General features: G+C 40.4%; 2 protein-coding genes across 5 annotated transcripts in view; one reads left to right on the top strand and one right to left on the bottom strand.

Moving 5' to 3' along the window:
• Positions 1-1,226: 1,226 nt before the first annotated feature.
• RPS24 (ribosomal protein S24) lies at positions 1,227-7,859 on the bottom strand. Of its 3 annotated transcripts, XM_036385686.2 has the most exons (7): positions 7,772-7,851; positions 6,404-6,469; positions 5,656-5,865; positions 5,118-5,228; positions 4,258-4,274; positions 2,162-2,197; positions 1,227-1,321 (listed from the first exon to the last, which is right to left on the bottom strand). In XM_036385686.2, exons 1-5 carry the CDS (start codon positions 7,772-7,774, stop codon positions 4,269-4,271), a joined length of 396 nt encoding a protein of 131 aa, XP_036241579.1. In that variant the 5' UTR covers positions 7,775-7,851; the 3' UTR covers positions 1,227-1,321; positions 2,162-2,197; positions 4,258-4,268. The 3 variants fall into 3 exon arrangements, with proteins under 3 accessions (XP_036241579.1, XP_036241582.1, XP_054371596.1); XM_036385689.2 differs by lacking the exon at positions 4,258-4,274 and having other exon boundaries at positions 7,772-7,852; XM_054515621.1 differs by lacking the exons at positions 1,227-1,321; positions 2,162-2,197; positions 4,258-4,274 and adding an exon at positions 4,940-4,996 and having other exon boundaries at positions 7,772-7,859.
• Positions 7,860-8,103: 244 nt separating this feature from the next.
• Positions 8,104-22,753, top strand: part of POLR3A (RNA polymerase III subunit A) — a 33,138-nt gene continuing 18,488 nt past the window's right edge. For both annotated transcript variants that reach the window (XM_036385756.1, XM_036385755.1), the window contains exons 1-17: positions 8,104-8,569; positions 9,502-9,637; positions 10,162-10,299; positions 10,809-10,980; positions 12,180-12,334; positions 13,270-13,509; positions 14,426-14,588; positions 14,786-14,922; positions 15,455-15,558; positions 16,211-16,352; positions 16,844-16,984; positions 18,173-18,242; positions 18,923-19,050; positions 19,525-19,663; positions 20,843-21,007; positions 21,280-21,452; positions 22,057-22,168. In XM_036385756.1, coding sequence (XP_036241649.1) covers positions 8,526-8,569; positions 9,502-9,637; positions 10,162-10,299; positions 10,809-10,980; positions 12,180-12,334; positions 13,270-13,509; positions 14,426-14,588; positions 14,786-14,922; positions 15,455-15,558; positions 16,211-16,352; positions 16,844-16,984; positions 18,173-18,242; positions 18,923-19,050; positions 19,525-19,663; positions 20,843-21,007; positions 21,280-21,452; positions 22,057-22,168 — 2,359 coding nt within the window. In that variant the 5' untranslated portion in view covers positions 8,104-8,525. The remainder of the gene's footprint in view (positions 8,570-9,501; positions 9,638-10,161; positions 10,300-10,808; positions 10,981-12,179; positions 12,335-13,269; positions 13,510-14,425; positions 14,589-14,785; positions 14,923-15,454; positions 15,559-16,210; positions 16,353-16,843; positions 16,985-18,172; positions 18,243-18,922; positions 19,051-19,524; positions 19,664-20,842; positions 21,008-21,279; positions 21,453-22,056; positions 22,169-22,753) is intronic.

Here is a 22,753-nt window from a genome sequence, read left to right as displayed (position 1 = left end):
GGAAAGGGGATTAACCTGGAGTGTTCCCAGCATCACATGTGCATTAAACCTCTGAACTACAGAAAACCTGCTACACCTTGCTTAGACTGGAGTGCAGAGGCAAACACTGGCAGAGCAAAAGTCACATGAAGACTTCTGTGTACAACTCCCAACTGCTGAAGCATGAAGATTGCAATAATATGGCACCAAGTAAAATCATTTCAATCCATCTGCTTCACAGCTACTGTACTACCCACAAAAACAAATCTGTATTAAATAAAATGTAAGACATTACAAAGCTGAAGAAGGAAACCCTCAGTACTCAAATTCCAGAAATAATTTCTTGTGGAGGCAGACCCCCCCAGAGCAGTACCACTTACTACATAAACTCAAAACATCAATCCTACACAAGGCACTGTGCCACGTACCTTCATGCAAGCACTTATTTACAGATCCTTTCTTGATTGCATAGAATTAAGGTAAGGAGGCTTCTGAAAAGAGCAACTAGAATTTGTGCCAGCAGTCTAGAGCTTTCAAGTAGTCAACATTTGGAAAACACTAACTCTATGGTCTTCACTGAAACAGATGGTTTCCACTGAATTCAAACCAAGAGTGAAACAAGCATATCACTTCACTTCTCAGCTCCTTCACAGAACTATTTTTAATGCGTGTCTTCAAAGAAATTCACCTCTTTGGCAGGGGACAATTTGGCCTCCTTTCAGCCTATTATATGAAAAATTGCTGTGTGTCTTCCTTGTATTTGTATTGCTGTGTTCACACCACCCCCTAGTGATTGTTCAATTACACTGAACAGTGTCACTGCTCTCCCCTTTCATGCTGAACATTATGTATGGGAAGGGTTTACTGCAGCACCCCAGCTGTATGAGCTGTACAGCTAACAGCGTGATGATGCTGAACACAGACAGCAGCAACCCCGTCAGCTCAAAACTCAAACTGAAGGCACTACAAGAGGCATTAAGTGCTTCATCTATACTTAGCAGCCATACAAAAAGGACCTTCCAAACACCATTTGAACAAGAGCATGCCCGCCTCCAACACTGCCTGCTTGGAATTAGCTCCTACTACTACTACCTGTAGGAAGCTGTGGTTCACTTTAAATTGATAGTCAAAACAAGACTTGCTTAATTATCAACAGATTTTAATCCAGTGCAAATAGTACACCTATACTGAATTTCTCAAACTTTACAAAATGGTAGCTTGTGAATCAAAATTAAAAGGCAAACCAGTATTTTATTGACAGACTTTATTTGATGTTAAAGTCATGAGCAGCTTCCGTTTTCCAGAGTAATTCATTCTATACTTCTTCATAGAATGATGCTGCCTGGAAGGGAAAAAACACATCACTGACACACAATTAAAACAATTTTTACACTTGTACTTTTATAAAGCCTGAAAGACTGTTTCCCAAACAAGTAAGATGAACCACACTGCTCTTCTTGTAAGAGCATAAAGCTCAAAATTTCCCAGCACTGCCATGGCAATAAATGAGCCTAAATTATAGCAATTCTGCAGAAGAGATCAACAAGCTAGAACTGCTTTGACAGCTTTCTGTTTAAGACATTACACTCACTATATCAGCTCCCAGACAGACTGTTTAAGCTCCTTCCAACTGAGTCACTCAGGCCATTTGTAATAAAACCTGTTTTTTCTGGAGCAGTTATTGACCACAGCACTTATGTTCCTGCAGCAAAGATATAAAAATGTAGTCTGACTTGTCTGTAAGAGCATCCTGTCTCTAAGTATTTCACTTGAAATGAGTACCTGTAAGAAAACAACATACATCTATTCCAAAAATAGGTATCATGCTACTTCAATCTATTTTAGACAATAAAATTTAAACATCTATCCTCTTTAGCATACCTTCAAATGAAAAACAGTAAGACTAAACCATCAGCACCTTGGTAAGAGTAAATCTGAAGTAAATAATGTATTATTTCAGTCTTTATACTGATCAGGTATTTCATGCAAGTCAAAGTCACATAAGCTACCAACTCAGTTTTAAGTGCAAAAGTGATTTGTAAATATTCTTAACCTTAAACTCCTGCACTGGGTTCTGTGTCTGCAGAGGTAGCACAGTCTTTGCCTAAGTGAACCTCAGAGTTGTTATCATAATGAATGCACTGCTGAATGGCTGCCCTTACAAAGCATTCTGAAGGCATACCTGTTATCTGTTTTCCACCTGAAGGATGTTCATTTACTGAAAAAGAGAAAGAATCAATTAGTAAGAATTTTATCTAAATTCTACAACTGTAGAAAATTGAGCTTTGAGGGTTTTTACTGACACTCGTACTTTTTTCAATTAACCACATTGAAATGTGATAGGAAACCCTCCAAGTTTTGACTACTGCAGAGACAGAAGACTTAGATTTCACTTACTCCCTTAAACTCAACAGCTACTTAGAGCTTAACTAATGCTCAGAATGCAACTGCCTGTTCAATTACACCTAGAGGCTACAATGGCTTCCAAGTGCTTATCCAACCACACTTCTGTTTGATGGCCCCACCCTGACACTGGCTGTCACAGCTACAGCTGTCACATTCAAGGGAGGGAGGGGACTTTTTTCCATTTCAGTATCACTATTTTGAATGCAAAAATCAGGTGAGGCACATCCACATATTCTTGTTCCAAATTTTAGCAAGCTCAGCAAGCTCTAGAGCCACAGATTATATTAAATAACAAAATATTTGAAAATACTTCTCTTGAAACTGCAGGGAAAATAGAATGGGAATGCTAAAGGAATGAGAAGTGAAAAGAAGCATCAAAGAAAACAAGACATCAGCATAGTTATCTCTGATTTTTTCATGACTACATACATAACTTTTAGAATATACACCTGCCTAAACATTTCTCAGAATCAAATACTGACACATTTGCAAGGTAAAATAATTCTCACAGATTCTGTAGGTGGACTCAGAAATGTATTCCAGGGCTCCTATTAAAAATTCTTCCACACAGCTGTGATAAGGATGATGAACCATACCACACCATGATCTCTGAACATGCATTTCTGAAGACAAAGCTTAGTGTATTTCACAAATGTTTTTCTATAATGCAGCACAGAATTCTTCTCAAGTAAGTTGTTCAGGAAGTGCACAAAATAATTTATCTTAAGTGACAACACAAAGATGAACAAATCTGGTAAATGAGTCACATCTAACCCATGCATACTTATCAACTGAAAGATCATTTTAAAAGACATCAAAATATCTCTAATCAAAAGCACAGTTCACCTACTCCTAAGACTACACATTAGTTTGACAAGCACTTGATACAGAAGTCACATCTCCTACATAACTACTAGAAGGCACGATCCTTGTCTCTAATTTCTCAACTGTTGATATGTTTTAAGAGCTTCTATGAACTGGACACCATTAATAATTCAAGTGAGTCATCTGATCACTTTTCATTAACACTCAAAACTAGCTACCTTTGGGTGCAAAAGTCTTAAAAGGAAGAAGTTCCTCCATACTACTGGGATTGATGCAACATGAAATGACTCCTTTGGCACTGACAGAAGTGTGTAACATTAGGTTTTACTACTAGTAGTAACATTAGGTGTTACTACTATATCAAAGGCTAGTTTTGGCCATAAACCACTGTAGGACTTTATGATTAAAACAGCATTAAAGCACAAAAGAAGAAGGCTCCTAATGTTTTCCAGTAGAGTAGTTCCCTGATCTACTAACTGTCAGTAACACTGGCTCCTTTCCATCCAGGGCTAAGAAGAGCTTCACCTCCACATTTAACTACAAAATGTAATTTCACTGAGATTTCCAATTCCACTGTAATTTGCATGTTAACTTGGAATACTGCTGGGCAATAGTTAAATACAGTTTAATGCTGACAACTGTGCCATTTCCAAGCACCATCTCAAATGCATCAAGTGTGATGTGACTTAGCTTTCATGTACACCACTACTTTCACACAACGGTCAAGTTACACATGCAAGTGCACTGTACTACTTTGAATCAGATCCTGTGGTGACTGAACCAATGTCTCAGGTCAACAACATTGGGTTTCTTCTATTTCTTTTCACTGGGAATTATTTTCAAGTTGATTCACTAGTTTCAAAAGGTCTGGCCAAATTTTACTTCTAAGTCACACGAATAAAATTCATTATGTCATTAAGTGAACCCTCATATGACAAATAAAAGTTTCAAACATGCATACAAGGCAGTACAGTGCTTCAAATAAAAGAATAGACACATTGCAGTGATGTGTAATTCAGGCACCAAATCCATGCTCATTTCCAGTACCTGCAGATACTTCATTTCTGATGAGAGTTCCAAGAAAGTAGGAAAAAAGCAAAAGTGAAGATTACTAAAGTTCAAGATAACAAGGTATTTTCCACAGCTACAGAACTAAGCATCAAAACCCATTACCCTCTCTCCCCTTGCTAAAACACCTGAAAAAAACCTCACTTGCCTGCACAGCTTATTCAATTTTTATCAGAAGACAGAACACTGTGAAGGAAAGTGACTGGCTTCCCACCCAACCTATTCCTCAGCTTTGGTTCTGTTTCATGATAGAAGAAATCTGCCTCCCTCTAACCTGCCTGTATCAGGTTGTAACCACAGCCAAGTCTATCAGTCTAGCCTCACCAGAGGAAGACTCCACTACCTTGGCTATCAGTCCCTCAAACCCCAAGGCATTCTACCTTATCTTTATTTACACACTGTCCTGACTGCCTACACCACACATCCTTAACACACTTACCTGGGTAAGGAACACCATACCAACAGTAACTTGGTGGAGTAAGCATTAGGGGTTTAGGCAGCCTGAGTAACAAGTGTTTAGATAATCTCAAGTGCGTATTGCGAGACTGAGTTATGTGATTAGAGCAACACTGTTAGATTTATGAAGTTTAACAGTGACACATAGGAAACAGTAATTTAGGAAGCATTGTTTCATGTCATATCAGCTAGGCTGGCAGCAGTGAGGAGCAAAACTAAGCTACTGAGCTGATGACAAGCTATACAACACACAGTTTACCTTCTGTTATCCAGTAGAATAGGTGAAAAAATGGAAGAAAAACAATGTTATTCTGTTGAAGAATTCATAATCAACATTTCAAAGGCATATGCTCATTCTAGCTTCAAAGATATTCTCATCCTACCTTCTTGCCAGCACCAACATTTGCCTTGGCTGTGCCCCTGACTTTCTTCATTCTGTTCTTACGCTCTTTTCGCTGCTTCCTGGAAGTCTTCTTCTTTTCATACAAGCCGTGCTATTAAAAACAATTGAAGGTTGCTTTTAACATTGTTTCTCTACTAACAACTCTTGAAAAGTTCTATAGTTTCTGAAATGTTCAAATAAAGTTTATGTTTGAAATATTAACTAAGTAGTAAGATCATTAACTAATGAATGATTCAACATAGAATGTAAACATTGAAAAGGCACATGGATCAGCCTCATTTCTTATGCTTATTTTAGACTTCTAGCAATGTTTTGTTAAAAGTTACTGCTAAACACCTCTGGTATTATCAGTTTTGCCTTCCCAATTCCCTAGTAATACAGAATAACAACACAGCCTATTTTGCAAATGCAGAGGTTAACATGTGCTATTTTAGGAGCTCTCACACAACTGTACTTTCACAAAACCTAAGTTTTTACACATGCAAATCCTGCTTTCAAGATACCAGAAAAAAACATACCCTGGCAAGCCTGTGCTTTGGTTCGTTTTTCTTTGCATAGTCCAGGGAATCATAGATCATGCCAAAACCTGTTGTCTTGCCACCACCAAAGTGAGTTCTGAAGCCAAAGACGAAAATTACATCAGGGGTTGTCTTGTACATTTTTGCCAGCTTTTCCCTGATTTCTGTTTTGGGGACTGTAGCCTTCCCAGGATGAAGAACATCAATGACCTAAGAAAGAATTTAAACGAGTTGATAAAAGGTCAATATCCAGTACACAGCCCCAGCAGGTGCTACAGTCCCACCGTGAGCTCAACATTTAAACTAACCCACCTTAGAAACATAAACTTATTCATTTGACACAAAAGCATTCAGAAGTTTCTTGCTTCACTGAGTTATTTAAACTGAAAAACACCTTTAAAATCATTAAAACCAATAGTAGATCCAAACCTGTCTCAATGGCACTAAGTCATGTTCTTACACCTACATGTCTTTTAAATACCTCCAGGAAGGACGTCCTAAGCACTTCCCAGAGCAGACTACTCCAATGCTTAATAATTCTTTTGATGCAGAAATTTTCCTCAACATCCAGTCTCAAGCTGATACAACTTCACCATCAAGACTTTTAAACACATTTAAACCCATATGTTCTTACACTTCCTTTTTTAAGAACTCTGGAGATTTTAAGGGCCCCATATTTATAGCAGCTAAACCTTCTTCCAGCTCAGAACCACCAAACAAATAAATGCCATTTTCTGTAGTCCTTTACCATCTGCTTGCGCTGCAGAAGTCTGTTGGTCATGAACTTCCTGGTTCTGATGGTCACTGTGTCATTCTGCAAGAGAAAGCATTAAATAAAACAAAACAATAGCTATAAATGCAACAGAAACTGAATATAAGCATAAATAATGCACAGTACCACAATGGTCAGGAGCCTCAGATACTGACAGTGTGCTCACAACCTAAGTGGGCTGGTCTTGGGCTAAGAAAGCACCTTTAAAAAATACAGTGAGAAACTGACAAACTCATCCTGTTTCCAAACATCATAGTAACATACACACCTTCGCTACCATGAAAAGCTGACACAGCTTTTCGTAAAAGACATAGCTCGCAATCCCAAGTACTCCAACAATACAACACAAGTTTCCTTCCAAGCCTAAATGTTACTGCCTCTACGGCATCCCAGCCCTAAGCACAATAGAGTGCCCAAGATTCCTTGAAAGGAAAAACAAGTCAGTGGGTACAGAAGAGCTTAGCAGTTTTTTTCAGTAAATTACACACGTAGCACAGTACTTTGTGTGTTAGTACCTAACCTCAGAATAAGGACATGGCAGTGGGTAGAGGAGTAAAAGGCAAGGTGAAAAGGAAGTGAAGATATAGAACAGAGTAACTGACCAAGCATTGGAAAAGTAAAGAAGCTCTTCCTGATGTTCAGGTGAAACTTCCTGGGCTCCAGTGCTATTGCCTAGCACTACCAAGCAGAGCCTGGCTGCATCCTCTAATGCCCCCCTTCAAATACTGATAAACATGGGTAAGTCAGCCTTTCTGTCACCTCTTCTTGAGGTGAAGACATTCAGCTCTCTCAGCCTTTCCGCGTAAGAGAAATGCTCCAATCCCCCACTCATCCTCACCACCCTCCACTGGAACCGCTCCAGGAGCTCCATGTCTGTCCTGGACTGAGAAGCCCAAACCTGGACACTACGCTGCAGGTACAGCCCTACCAGGGCTGAGAAAAGAGACCAGCTCCCTCAAGCTGCTAGCCACGCTCCCCCTAACGCAGTGAGGACGTTTCTCTGAAAACCCAGCACACCACAAGGTTTACAGAGAGGAGCAGCCGCACTAATCGCGGGTGTGACCCACGGCGGCCCCCGCAGAGGAGCAGCACACGGGTGCCGCAGAACACAGGGCTACCCTGACCGAGCACAGACACGGCGCGGCCCTCACCCCGCAGCTCGCTGCTGCCGGCGGGCACGAACGTACAGGGGCCCGGTCGCAGGAGCCCAGACTCGGTGTCCACCATAGCCCCACGGGCAGGTGCGGGCAGGTCGGGCCAACGTAGCGTAACGGTGCAAGAGCACGGCGGGGCAAGGATGGCAGCGAGACAGGGTGGATGATGGGGCCCGGCCCAAGCACTCACCATGGCTGCGACCGCGGCTCCTACAACCGGAAGAGAAAAGGACCGGCGCTACCCCACGGCCAATCATAAGGCGGCGCGCGAGTGCTTCCGGCAAGGGTGGAGTCGTGCGTGGGGCCGCCCTTTTCAGAGCCAGTCCTGGGCGGAAATAGCGGCGGGCGTGGCCATCGTGGGCCCCATAAACCCGGGCGCGGAGGCAGTTCTGTGTTTTGGTGGTCTTGGGCTGAGCTCTGTGCGTGCTCGGCGGTGCCCTTGGCCGAGCTCAACTCCGCTGTGTGCTGTTCCTGTCGGTGGGCTGTGCGCCCTGGGGCTTCTGCCCGTGGTGACCTGTGGGGACATTCAGAGCCACGGACTGAACGTGGTGTTGCAGCCTGGCGGAGGAGTTGCTTGGGGCTCCGGGAGTTGGGCCTTTCCAGCCTCGGCAAGAGACGACTGAGAGGGAGCCTCATTCATGTACATAGACAGGGAGGGGTGTCAGAGAGCAGAGCCGGGCTCCGCTCTGTGGTGCCGGCTAATAGGCCAAGGGGCGGTGTGCCGGCGATGCTCGGGAAGTTCCCCCTGAACACGGGGAGCAGTTTCTTCGCTGTGCACTGAGCGCACACGGGAGCAGGGTGCGGGTGCCTGGGCCTGTGGAGGGACCCTCTGGGGCGGTGTCCCCGAAGCGGCGGTGCCGGCAGGGGGCGCTGCGGGCGGAGGCCGCGCTGACCGCCCCGGCCCAGTCCCCGCGTGCAGCCGCGTGGGCCCCGCCGCCGCCGCGATGGTGAAGGAGCAGTTCAGGGAGACCGATGTGGCCAAGAAAATGTGAGTGGGGGTCGTGCGGTGCTCGTGGGCTGAGGCGGGCAGCAGCAGAGTTGCGGGGGCGGAACCGCTGTAGCCGGAGCTGGCGGTGTTGGTGTGGAGGGCCCCGGTGGACAGCTCATGGCACGGCTGCTCCGCTCCTAGGAGCGCTGGTGCAGGCTGGGGTCTGTCACACGGGTGGTTGTGCCTGTGTCCAGCTGGGAGTATGCCCAGGAAGGTCGATAAGTCCCTCAGATAAAAACCACCAAGTCACCGTAAAGCGGCTTTATTATTTTTATAGTTATCTGACACGAACCTGTTTCAGAAACGTTGTGAATCAACCTAGCTACTTTTGCGTTGTTTTAGAGTACTTTGGGGTCCTAAGAAGGGCAATGAAGCTGCTGAAGGAACACCAGCCCTAGTGCGGAGCGTTTGAGGGAGCTGTTTCTCCAAGCTGAGAGCCTGGAGAAAAAGAGGCTCAGGGGAGACCTTATCACTCTTCTAAAACTATTTGAAAGGAGGCTGTAGCCAGCTAGGAATTGCTTTCTTCTCCCAGGCAACCAGTGACTGGATGAGAGGGCACAGCCTTAAGTTGTACTAGGCAAGGTTTAGCTTGGGCATCAGGGAGACCTTCTTCACAGGAGGGATGGTTAAGCATTGAATGGTCTGCCCAGGGAGGTAGTGGAGTCACCGACCCTGGAGGTGTTTAAGGAAAGCTCGGATGGCACACAATGCCATGGCCTAGTTGACAAGGTGGTGTTTGGTCATAGGTTGAGTTCAGTGATCTCTGAGGTCTTTTTCAACACAATCGGTTCTGTGATACTTGCACGTAGGTGTGATTGTCATTATAAGCAGTTTTGCATATGTATGTAAGCACTTGTGTATATATTTTTATATTTATATGTACCTACTTATTTATATGTCCCCATACGTATATTTGAAATTTCCTGTCCTAGAAGCCACATCTGTTTTGGCATGAAATCTCCAGAAGAGATGCGTCAGCAAGCTCACATTCAAGTGGTCAGCAAGAATTTGTATAGTCAGGACAACCATCACTCTCCGCTGCAGTATGGAGTACTGGACCATCGCATGGTGAGAACCTCTCTTTTGTTTTCCAGTCTCTTTCTGGGGAATTGATTAAGTGGTTAAAAAAAGATTGCGGTCACTGAAATGTACTGTTTGTCCAAAGTAAGTTCAAATGAGTCTTTACTTGAATTTCATAGAATATTAGTTGCAGTAACAACTACTTTTTTCCCCACTTTTGGTGGGCAGGAATGCATTCTCTTGAGGCAGGAAGTTACTTTTCTACCAAAGTGCTGGGATACCCAGAGATGTGTGTCACCAAAATGCCACAAGGTAGATTAATGGTCTGTACATCATTTGCAAGACCTGCCTGAGTCCAGGTCATTGGCATCAGCAGGGGCTGTGTGTAAAAACCATTTTTCTTGAGGGTCAGAGTGACTGTAATGCTATTGATGTGCTTCATGTGTTGGGGAAAAGGAGTGGATCTGCTACTAAGCTTCCTGACTAGCTTATAAACTGTTGTGTTTTGTATCTATCCTATCAGTTACAGCTAACTTTTTTTTCTCTGCATGTGTGTTCTTTTTCTCCCAAAGGGAACCAGTGAAAAAGACCGTCCCTGTGAAACCTGCGGCAAGAGTCTGGCTGACTGTTTAGGGCATTATGGGTACATTGACTTAGAACTACCCTGTTTTCATGTTGGGTACTTCAAAGCTGTGATAGGCATCTTACAGGTAAACATGATCATGATTTGCTGTCAGCTTCTAGCCTAAAAAAAGGAACTTTTGAGAAAAGATGATGCTTGAAAGTGGTTGAGAAGGCCAAAATAAGGTTGCAAAATGAACCTTTGTGTATGTTCCCTTTTGTAAAATACATGTATTTAAAGACTAGTCTTAGTGATGTTTTGTGCAATCTCAGACCAAAAATTTAATCTATTATTTTTCTGCAGTTTGATTTAAATATATGCAGGATAATTTGCCTTTCAGAACATCCAAATAAATCAAAGCTCTGTTTGCTTTATATGAATTTTTAAGACCCTGCAGAGCTTAGCTGAAGATTTGCCTCATTGACTGGGTTTTCCTCATGTGCTTTTTAATATGTATGTCATTTGGTCTTCCAGTCAAGACAGTGGTATCTCATTCAAAGAAATGCACTGTGTTGAAGAACTTAAGCTGTGGTTCAAGAGGTTACATCTCTGAATGTGTCTCTGAAACGAGTGTGTTTATACACGTTTACCTTTAAGATGATCTGCAAAACCTGTTGCCGCATCATGCTGTCAGTGGAAGAAAAAAAGCAGTTTTTAGATTACCTAAAACGACCTGGCCTTACTTATCTTCAGAAGAGAGGGCTGAAAAAAAAAGTGTCTGAGAAGTGCCGAAAGAAAAACACTTGTCCTTATTGTGGGGCCTTTAATGGTGAGTATCAACATGAGCAGTTTGTGAAGTTATCTGCTCTGGTGGTTTTCACCTTGATGGCTGTGGTAGGATCCAAATCTTGAATATGCTTGTTCATTGCACAGCTAAGTGGGTGTTCTCTCTGGCCTTCATTAAGAAACAGGTAATGGCATTTTTAGAGCCAGACATATGCTTGTTAACCTCATTTGTGTGGATACAGACATTTTCCTAGTTGCTTGTAGTATTTCATGTTTCACGTAGTAACCAATATTTGATACTTGAATAATGACAAAAACCCCCCCTTTTAATGTGTTTTTAAAAATGTTGGGAGCTATTGGCAGTGATGAATATATTCACATAGAAGCATTTGATAGCATTTGTAGTTTTGAGTGAGCATCATTTTTCATCATTGACTTAAATTATCTTAAGATTATTCCTTCTTCAGGGCAGAGTATTTTTTTAAGAGTTTGTATGTGGTTTTCAAAATAGGCCTTGGTTTTTTTCTGCTTACTCTGTTCACATGCTACTGCTGTTTAAGAACTTGGTCTATTACAGGTTTATAGTAGATGGTTAATCCATAACTTCTAAACCGGAAAATTGTGGGTTCTTTGTTGAAATGTTCAACAACTCAATAAAAGGAGAGCTTCTTTATCGTAGGTGCCCTGTCTACACATAAGGGCCATAAACAGTGGGCATTTAGGCAAGTTACATGATGGGTCAGAATACTTCAGTGAAACAAATTGAGCATTTGGACTTGTCGGTGGAAGTTTCATGAATCATGTTACCTGCATGACATGAAAATATTTATATTTTTCTGATAATTCACTTCCAAAATTACTTCAGAAGATACTGGTAAGATACATAAATGGCACTTCTTAGTCTTGTTTTCAGTGGGAACTTCTACTTTAAAAATATCTGCTGTGAATGAGGTGAAGCTGAGTTAAAGGTGTGGGCTAAACCACCTATTTTCAGCCTCAGAGGCTCCCCCATCATGTAGGTATACCAAGCCATCCATATAAAAAGGTATAACTTGATTGTCCTTTTGTTCTTTGAGTTTAGGAAGTTGGTTAACAAAGCTGATCAAGTTTTAATTTGTTCTTGTGTTCACTGAAGGTTTAGCTTGTTTTGGAACTGTAACTTGCTTAAGTTTTGGTGGTGTTTTGTGTTTTTGTTATTTTGTAAATAAAATCCCAAGGCAATTGATATTTAATTCCTTGCAGGAACTGTGAAGAAGTGTGGTTTGTTGAAGATAATACATGAAAAGTACAAGACAAATAAGAAAGTTGTAGATCCAGTGGTATCTACTTTTCTCCAGTCCTTTGAAACTGCCATTGAATATAACAAAGAAGTAGAACCCTTACTGGGAAGAGCTCAGGTGAATTTTACTGTAACCTATGTCTTTTGCTATTTTTTGTGCATGAAATAAACACCTTAAAGGCTTGCAATGTATCAGCTAAAGTCTTGTGATGATACAAGAGTTTTGTATATCAAAATATACAATGTGAAGAATGTTTGTATCCAGTACAATAATGTTAATTTGCTAAAATTAGAAATTTAGTACATTAGCATGTTCTGGTACAGTATTACCTGCCTGTAAAGGAAGGGGTGTTCTTAGTGTCTTGTGCTTCTATAAACTAGACCAGGAAGAAGAAACACAGGTCCATATGAAGTTTCTCTGTATATGTAGGTTCCCTGTAACTCCAATATAAGTTCCAATACACAGGTTTTTTTTCTGCAGAAATTCTTAATGTTAAGAAAAAAAGAGCAGACTTAATTTGCTAACTTTTTGTTTTGTTAGCTTTTCATTGTATGCACTTTTGTTTCCTTCTGCTCTTAGCAAGCTGGAAAGATCTCCAGGTACATACTTGAAAGAAAAAGTAGTGAATGCAGCAGTAGCTGTACTAAGACAAGAGAAATATCTAGGTAGTATACTGTAATCATGTGGGTTTTTTTACTAATGAAATGAATACAATGTACTGTGAGTTTGTTGTAGGACATTGAGTTGCTTCCTTTATTGACAGTGAGATACTCTCCATTAACTCTTGAGACAGGAGAGCAACACACTAGGAAGTAAACATGCATGTATAAGGAAAAAATGGAAGGAAAGAATATATAGCAAGTTAACATTTGAGATGCTGAAAACTTCGGTTCAGAATAAATAAACCAAAACATAGTTGGGTTTGCATGAATAGTTCTCTATTTGCCTTTGAAAATGGCTATTTCTGAACATCAATAAAATAAGGGGAGGAGGGAAGCATTGGAACTTGACATGATGGCTTCTTCTCCCCATTTTCCCAATGGATTTTGTAGGAAAACTTGAATCCTTTGGTAGTATTGAACCTCTTCAAAAGAATCCCAGTGGAAGACATTCCTCTACTTCTAATGAACCCACAAGCAGGTAAACCTTCAGATTTGATCCTCACACGACTCCTGGTGCCTCCACTGTGTATCAGACCCTCTGTGGTGAGCGATTTGAAGTCTGGCACCAATGAGGACGATTTGACAATGAAACTGACCGAGATCATTTTCCTCAATGATGTGATAAAAAAGGTGAGTTGATCTTTGCTCTCTGAGACTGCTGCCTTCAGCAAGACTTGAGTGGGACTGAATATGGCAAGTGGGTTTGCTGCTTACAGTCTGGTGCTGTATTTCTGTGTCATTGGGCATTTTACTGAAAGAGAGGAGCAGCTTATTTCAGCTGGGACTGGCTGAGTGGCTGCTTGCAGCGTAGGACCTGCTGGAGGTCTGCTGGGTTCTTAGGAGAAATGTTTTTTCATTTCAGCTCTGGTCTGTTAATTCTTATTTTAATTGTTTCTTTTTTTCCCCTCTCCCATGACTGTCACACTTTTTGCTTAGTTACATACAATGAAAATATTACACCTATTGATTTGTGGGTTTTTTTTCTTGTAGACCTTCCTCTTACATCTTGTGCTTTCTTTATTCCACTGTTGGACCTTGAGAAATCAGGTTTCATTTAGCATAGCCATCAAATTGAGACTAAAAGATGATTTGACATTTTATCATTTGCTTAGAAGAGCACTTCTACCAGAATAATACTTTTCATCCTTTTCAAAACTATTCCTTTGTCAGGCAGACAAAATGAGTTGAGTACTAACTCTTCTATGATTGAAAAACTATTAACTACTGATTTTCCTGTCAGTTAAGTTATATTAGCTTAAGTGGATTGGGAGAAATGTAATTAAAAGCAATACCTAATTTTGTGAGCATTTGTTCAAAGCCCATGTTAGTCAAAAGACTTTTCTTTTTTGCTGGGTTGCCTTGTGATGGGCCTTATGCTATAGTAATACACATCATCTCACAAAGTTATTTTCCCTTTTTCATTGCAATTGATGCGAGTTTCATGATATCATTTGCAAAGGAAGAGTTGTACTCATAACAGAAAATTTCTTGTGTAGTTTAATATATGTTATATTTATTTTCTGAATTGGATTACTATTTTGTTTAGCATAGGATATCAGGAGCCAAAACACAGATGATTATGGAAGACTGGGATTTTCTTCAACTGCAGTGTGCCCTGTACATTAATAGTGAGCTCTCTGGCATACCCCTCAACATGGCACCTAAAAAATGGACCAGAGGTTTTGTTCAGAGACTTAAGGGAAAGCAAGGTTTGTTTAAAAAATTGCTTTTAATTATTTTTTTAATAATTGAACCACAAATCTTTGTTATTGCCAAGTCTCCTTCTGCTACTGCTGTGTTGCACCTCAGTGCTGTACCTTAAATCATGTTCTAATGTACTGTCTTAACACGTAACATTTTGAAAACTATTTTTATTTGAAGAGTTTCAACTATTTTGTTTTGTTAGGTCGGTTTAGAGGCAATCTGTCTGGAAAGAGAGTGGATTTTTCTGGCAGAACAGTCATTTCACCTGATCCAAACTTGAGAATAGATGAAGTAGCAGTGCCTATTCATGTTGCTAAAATATTGACCTTTCCTGAAAAGGTAAGTCGTGTAGGACTCAAGAGGTTTCTCTATTGCTTTTTTTTTCTCCCAGGTCAGATCTCAGTATTGTTTCTTTACTCACTCTAAAAGGGAGTGAATGTACTGCATTATGTTGGAAATGGCATTCATTGATGCTTTGCTAGTTCTCTTGCTGCTGACAAATAAAGATCTGTATTACTGGATATAGGCAAGTGCTGACAAGATGTGGTTTAAGGAGTGACATCTCTAGAACTAACAGTTTTGCTTCATATTTTTTCAATTCATTCATAGATTTGTATAAAGGAGTGGTTGGGTACTTTTATTTCTAAGATTCCGTCCCAGATTTTTAATTTAATTTCCCTCTGATAATTCTGCTCTAAGATAGGCTGATGTTTTTCTGCTCTATTCCTTCCTGCAAGTTCCCCTCAGCAGCTGGAGGCTGTGTAAGGGGATTGTCAGTTGAGCCTAAAACTTGAGAACACAAAAGCCACCTGTAAAAACAAGATCCTGAAACATGTTCTGCTTGTTTCTGATTGAAGTCTTTATGCAACAGGTGAACAAAGCAAATATTAATTTTATGAGGAAACTTGTCTGCAATGGTCCTGATGTTCATCCTGGAGCAAACTTCATACAGCAAAGGCACACCCAAATGAAAAGGTATTGTTCTTATCTGTAATGATTCACTTTTTATTTCTCCCCATCAACTTGTTCTTGTTGGTGTGTGAAGGCAGTTATATCTGCAGGGATTAAAATTTATTTTTAGAATCTTTCATAAAGGGCAGTAGAATTGTCTTCATGTTCTCAGGTTTAAAGTATGAGTTTTTAAAATACTCTCTTGCATTTAAACTAAAGTGCACATACTAATGATGTTGAACTGCAGTTAGACTCAGTCATAAAAGAACATAAATCCATCTTAGTTGAAGTGGAGGATGTAGTACAGACACAAGTGAAAACAGGTGGTTTTCATGTGAGAGCTAATCTAAAGTCAGTTTATATGTAGGAAGGAGGGGTAATACATGAGTGAAAGTTCCTATACTCTCATACAATGAAATAAATTCTGTGCATTTACAAATTGATTTTTTCTTAATGTTTAATCACTGTAGCTTTGACTAATGTCAAAATACAGTCATTGCTTAAAATAGCAGTGACTGATGTTCAGTCCACACCAGTTTCATTTTTTAGTTATTACAATACAAATACTCCATGATTTAATGGAAAAGTTGGCATTATAAACACAGACTTAATTTTTAGTTGTCTTTGTTTAGTGTCTGTGTATCTTCTGACTGCTTTGTTCTCTCTTCCTATGAAGATTTTTGAAGTATGGGAACCGAGAGAAGATGGCCCAGGAGCTGAAGTTTGGTGACATTGTGGAGCGCCATCTGATCGATGGTGACATCGTCCTGTTCAACAGGCAGCCCTCTCTGCACAAGCTGAGCATCATGGCCCACATTGTGAGTGCACACAGGCTGGCACAGGCAGTGCAGCCTGCAATACCAGGCACTTGGCCTTTATGGTGTTTCTTACGCAAGCACAAATAAACAGCTCCTGCTGAAACAGTGTGTGGAGCAAGGATGAATGCAGTGCAGCTGTGCCTGTGCATGGGAATTGATGTGTACCCAGGCAGGCTGCTGTATGCACACTTCTTCCAAGAGCCATAATTGGCCTTGCTATCTCTTCTTGTGTGAGCATTTCATTTTCCTGGAGTTGATGTGATCTCTACAAAGGATGTTGTCCTATGTGCTTTTTATAAATATTTCATTATGAAAGTTATTAGCTACATTTCTGTAATACAGTGTGAATACAATTTCTGTCAGTTCCTGTTGAGTTAAATCCTATGATCAGGAATTTTGATTCATTTTTGTAATGAAAAAAGAAGCACTTGAGCATGGCTTTTTTTTAGCCATGCTTGACTGTATGCATAATTTTTTTTTTCCTCTTCTAGGCTAGAGTCAAACCTCATAGGACATTCAGGTTCAATGAATGTGTCTGTACACCATACAATGCAGACTTCGATGGAGATGAGATGAACCTTCACCTTCCTCAGACAGAAGAAGCAAAAGCAGAAGCACTTGTTTTAATGGGGGTGGGTAGATAAAATGCTCTCATATTGGGATTTGGTTGGGGACAGATGGGCTGAGTCCTTTAGTTCTTAACTTGGATGTGAAGTCTGAAATACTGTCAAGATCAGTGGGTGAGGATAACGTACAACTTTGAAGCTGCCTGGGAATGCTGTAAAAACCACTTCAGAATAGATTAGGACTGTTAGACCCTGGTAATCTAATAGCTTTAGGTCTAACATTTGGGGAAAATGTAGTGTAAGTAGATGTCATCAGTATGCTTCTGCCTAACTGTCCTTAGAGATTGCTACCAGGGTGGCTCTGTTACCAGCAGATCCATGATTTGCTTCTGGTCTGACAGCCTGGGAATTGCAGTTAGATGGACCAGCTGGAAATGAGGTGGTGATACTGGGCTTGTACTGGAGAATGCAGCTTCCCAGAGAAGGCAGGGGGGAGTGGGCTCATAGAGCAGGGTCAAAAAGGGCGAAGGGAGGGAAGATAACTAAGGATCTGATGGTTACAAGCTTTGATCTGTGATGTGAGTCAGTTGCAGCAAGCTGAGGGTTTACCAATCCATTGCTCCTTTAGGGTTACCAAATGCTACTCTCAGTTCAGGTGTACCCATCCAATTGTTGGCTGCAGCCTGTTGGAGCTCACTGAACTGACTTGTGAGCTTAAGAAGAACAGCCCCAAGTGATTCAGGTCTATGTGGGAATGGGTTCAGGCAAAACTGCTCCATGGGTGGGGGTGATGAACTGGAACAGTAGTTTGAGGAAAACATAAGATCATGGAGCTTGAGGTGACTTGATTGTTACCCATCAGGAGGGATTACACCACTTGCAGTATTCCAGTTGATCTCTATAGTGAATGTAACGCCTCGTGTCCTTTCCCCTGTTCTCAAAGCTAGCTGGTCTTCCCTTCCTTGTCCTACCAAAACAAATCAAGTTATTTGCCACATCTGTTTGGAAACAGAATATGCCATTTCCAGTAACTTTTCTCAGACTATTCCTTAGCTGTCAGTAGATGTGCATGGATGGAAGTGAACTGCAACTTCTGACTTCGTTTTTCCATCTTTTTGAAGAAAGCTGTAGTTCAGTTTAGAATAAGCTTTGACCATTTCACCATGAAATAAATGTCTTATATGGTAGGCTTCATTTTAAATAGCCAATGGAATATCAGTGTCTTCAAATGCATAATCTTTTTGTGTCATGCAGACTAAAGCAAACTTGGTAACACCTAGAAATGGAGAGCCTCTTATTGCTGCTATTCAAGATTTCCTCACAGGTGTGTATGAGCTTATTTCAGAGCTGTGTGATCTAATAGTTGTTCCTTCAGAATCACTTCCGTTTTTCAGAATTTTTCTATATTAATTAAAAACTTCCTCCTTTCATAGGTCAAAGTGACATAATTAAATAAGGCCCTTGTTTTCCTGAAAGATTATGATGCTCTCAGAGTAATTTCTGATGTTGTCTACCTTTGTAGCTGCTGTTATTCCTACCTTTAAGTGTGTTTTTCTGCAAATGAGTGTTTGAGATCTTTGTCTGCATTCAGTAGACAATGTAAACTGCTTATGATTATGGTAGAGGAGTTGATTTCACTCAATAACTATTAGCTTTAACCTCCAGTATGTACCTTCAATGTCTTTAATGCTTTAGGAAATGTTCAATGACTATAAGGAAGAAAGTGTACAAAAATAAATGCTGAGGCCTTGTTTCACTTAGGAAATGGAGTCTGAGATCAAGAGAGTAAGTTAGAGAAATAGACTGTTCCTAGTTTTTAGACATTTAGTGTGGCGGAATTAAACAAAATTCTGGAAAGGATTTACAACTAAAGCTGTCTAAACTATTGTTGTTTTGCATAGTAAGTAGCTGACTCGTATTAGAATGAAATAATTGACACTGAGTATGCAATGGCTTTTAAATTGAATCTAAATTCAGTCTGTCATAATACTTTTTGCATTCCAGGTGCTTATCTTCTTACATTAAAAGATACCTTTTTTGATCGAGCCAAAGCCTGTCAAATTATTGCATCTATTCTGGTTGGCAAGGATGAAAAGGTCAAAGTTCGCCTTCCACCCCCAGCAATTCTGAAGGTGTGTCAAACTATTTTTTTCATGTTACTAAGATTTTCTTTGTGTGTTCTTGACTCATAGTGATGCTACATGAATCTTTAAACTCCTAAAGTTTTAAATCAAAGGTACTTTGTAAAGAAGAATTATGAATGTTGCAACCTCTTTCAGAAATGAAATGACAGCAGCATCTTTGAGGATTTTTGCCTTTTCTGGTTAGGAAGGGGAACATGACAGTAAGAGGGAGCAGTAGTGCATGTTTCTCTGAGTGCATGCACATACCCTGTTGTAAAGGATAACCATTCAGCACCCAGGAGGTTCAAATCTATCAAAGAGGATGTTTTTCAAAGGAATGCTACTATGCATTTCTACCAGTATGATTCTCTGTAGACATGTTCTGTATATCATGCAGTTTTACAATTAAATTCTTGCTTGCTCTTTTTCTATAGTCGTAGCATGAACTTGTAGTCTTTATTCTTATCATTTTGTTTCTCTCAGCCTGTAACACTCTGGACAGGAAAACAGGTTTTCAGCCTCATCCTCAAACCCAGTGATGATTGTCCTGTAAAAGCCAACCTACGAACCAAGGGCAAACAGTATTGTGGCAAAGGGGAGGACCTGTGCTACAATGATTCTTGTGAGTGATACTTCTAAAGCCATGTTTTGCAAGTCGTCAAAGCAATCTTAGAAATTATTGAGGTTCCTGTAGGCAATGAAACCATACTTGATATAAGTGTTCTTGAAATGAAAAATGACATCTTGCAGTTTTTCTCAACAGTTGAAGTCTATTTTCTTAAACTGAAAGGAAAGTTTTGTATGATGCTCAGTTTGTCATGATGCTAACTTACTGTTTGAAGGTGAGAGCGAGGAAAGCAAAGCTTAGGAAGTGGTTGTTCAGAGGGCAAGTCAAAAAATTAGTCTCTTGATGAGGGGTACTAATGCAGGGATTAGAAGTCAAACACTGTAAAGAGTTAGGATATGCAGGGAAGATAAATCCCTAGGATATCAAACCATCCATGTCCTTCCAGTTAGCGAAGTCAGTGGCAGATGGAATGCAAAAAGCACCATGGTTGAAAAGGCTGTAGAGGAAGACTTTTCTTAGAATTAATTTAACATTCATGTGATGACTGTTGGAAAGGAACTTGAGCAGGCAGGCTTAGGTTGGTTCCTTGCTGCTCACGAGTGTAAGTTAAGGAACCATTGATTTGCACTAATTCTGTCATGCAATGTTGCCTCAAGGAAGAATTTCCCAGTTAGCACTCAAGTCCTCTCTACAGATGACTGACTGGTTTCTGCAGATGAAAGGAACACTCTTGTGCTATGAGGTTGGTTGTAAACATGGTGGAGCAATTTTTTTATGGCTCTAAATATTGTAGGACAAAAGGCCACAAAGCAATCCTGCTCACACTCCTATGAACATAAGACATTGTCTTTATTTCACAGTCTATTAATTTCAGAAAATACGGGAAGAGTCCATTTTTCTGAGTTTAACAGGAGCACATGATGTTGAAAACTTGCAGATTTTGTTGTTGGCTGTTTTCAGTTCTCTGAAAAAAATGCATTTCTGCAGACACAGTAATTCTGAAAGTTCTCTGCAAATTCTCAAAAGTCTCAAGAAAACCTGGATCATGTTTGGATTTGATGTAATAAGTGATAGAGCAGTGACTTGTGCTTCAAGAAGATGATACCTAAATTCACATCGAAAATATTGAGCATGGACAGAGCTCTTATTTAAAAATTCCCTCCATAAGTGATTACTAATGGGTGGTGAGTGTTTTAGAGAACTGGAGAATTCTTTTTGCCTTTTCATTTCTAGATGTCACAATTCAAAACAGCGAGTTAATGAGTGGCAGTATGGACAAAGGAACACTGGGGTCAGGATCCAAGAACAACATCTTCTACATCTTGCTGAGAGACTGGGGCCAGGTGGAAGCTGCAGATGCCATGTCACGTCTGGCCAGACTTGCTCCAGTCTATCTTTGTAAGTACATTTCCTTGTAAAATAGTACTTCAATACAGAAATAGAGAGCAAGCAAGATTTTTGCTTCAAATGTGACATTCTGTGCTTTTAAAAAAGTAGGCTTGTTTTGAAGGTGGGAGTCAGTGAAACAATTATTATTGTGTTTATCAAATGCTTGTGATGGTCACATGATGGGAGGCAAAATTGAAAGTTCCCAATAATATTTCCTGGGTTTAATTTGTTTTCTCTATATGAGATTGAACTATAAATTTTTTTTTTCTTTTTAATAATAGCTAATCGTGGCTTTTCAATTGGAATTGGTGATGTAACCCCTGGGCAGGGCCTGCTAAAAGCTAAGTATGAGCTCCTGAATGCTGGCTATAAGAAATGTGATGAGTATATTGAAGCTCTGAACACTGGCAAGCTACAGCAGCAGCCTGGTTGTACTGCTGAAGAGACACTAGAGGTAAAATTTTTAATGAAATTCACTCTCCATTTGGAGTAGAGGCTTCACAAATACATTCTTGTACATTGAAAGTCTGTGGTTGTCTTCTGAAACCTTAAAATACAAGCAAATACAGTCCCTAGGCATGTAACTTGAGTTGAGTCTGTACAGGCTTTAGATGTTTGTATGCATCTAAAAAAGCTAGCTTAACACAGATCAACTGAAATCCTCCAGGGTGTATTGGGGTGTTACTAGAGAATAAAATGACACAGGTAATTGGAATGAGTTATTTACATTGATCAAGATTTTTGTGGTTATCTTCTCTGCAGCACTGTGTGACTTAGAGCTTAGTGCAATGCTCAATTTAGCTGATGTTTCTGATGCTGATAAGAGATTGTCATGTTCTTGGATACCCCTGTCTTATCCAAACAAAGACATTTTCTTCAGCAAACTGGAAGTTAGGCAAGCGGAAATTTCAAACTGTTTTACCTGAAGCAACAACTGGGTTTCTTCGTCTTCACTGCGTTTTGCATTCCCTTTTACTATTGAAGGTGTTGCTGGGAGTGATAGAGTTCTGTTTGTGTGTTTTTAGCAAATTCTGAACCTATGAAATACTGTATTTCAGGCTTTAATCCTTAAAGAACTGTCTGTTATCAGAGATCATGCTGGCAGTGCCTGTCTCAGAGAACTGGACAAGAGCAACAGTCCCCTGATCATGGCTCTCTGTGGTTCTAAAGGTAGGGACAGCTGAACTTGGCATGTAGGTTGCTCACTCCTTCACTTATGTGAAACTTTCTTCTTCCATCTTTATAGCTTGTTTTATACTGTCAGTTGTGCAAGGTCATGCCATAGCTGTTTCGAGTGGTTCAGTAAGTACAGCTTGCGTATAGTTAAAATCAGGCAGATGTTCTGATATTCTTGTGTCTTGATTTGTAGTACAAGTTGCAAAATATCTTTTTCTTAAGACTTAGTAATTAATCAGTTAAAAGTTTTCAGTTGTGTTGCTACTTCAAGTATTTATATCACATAGAAAAATCAACAGTAAGTGATACATTCAGAATTGGATCTAACATTTTGTAGAATCATGGAATTATTTGGAAGGGACTTTAACCTCATCTAGTTCCAACCCCCCTGCTGTGGGTTAGGACACCTTCTACCAGACCAGGATGAGGCATCCACAGCTTCTCTGAGCAACCTGTTCCAGTGCCTCACCACCCTTGTAAAAAAGAGTTTCTTCCTGAAGTCTAATCTAAACCTGCCCTCTGACAGTTTGAAGTCACTCCCCCTGTTCTAACCCTACATGCCCTTGTGTAAAGTCCCTC

This window comes from Molothrus ater, chromosome 8 (genome assembly GCF_012460135.2).
Source record: "Molothrus ater isolate BHLD 08-10-18 breed brown headed cowbird chromosome 8, BPBGC_Mater_1.1, whole genome shotgun sequence".
In the NCBI taxonomy this organism is placed as follows: domain Eukaryota; kingdom Metazoa; phylum Chordata; class Aves; order Passeriformes; family Icteridae; genus Molothrus; species Molothrus ater.
Note: the sequence above shows the minus strand (reverse complement) of the source record. Positions and strands in the feature narration are given on the sequence as shown.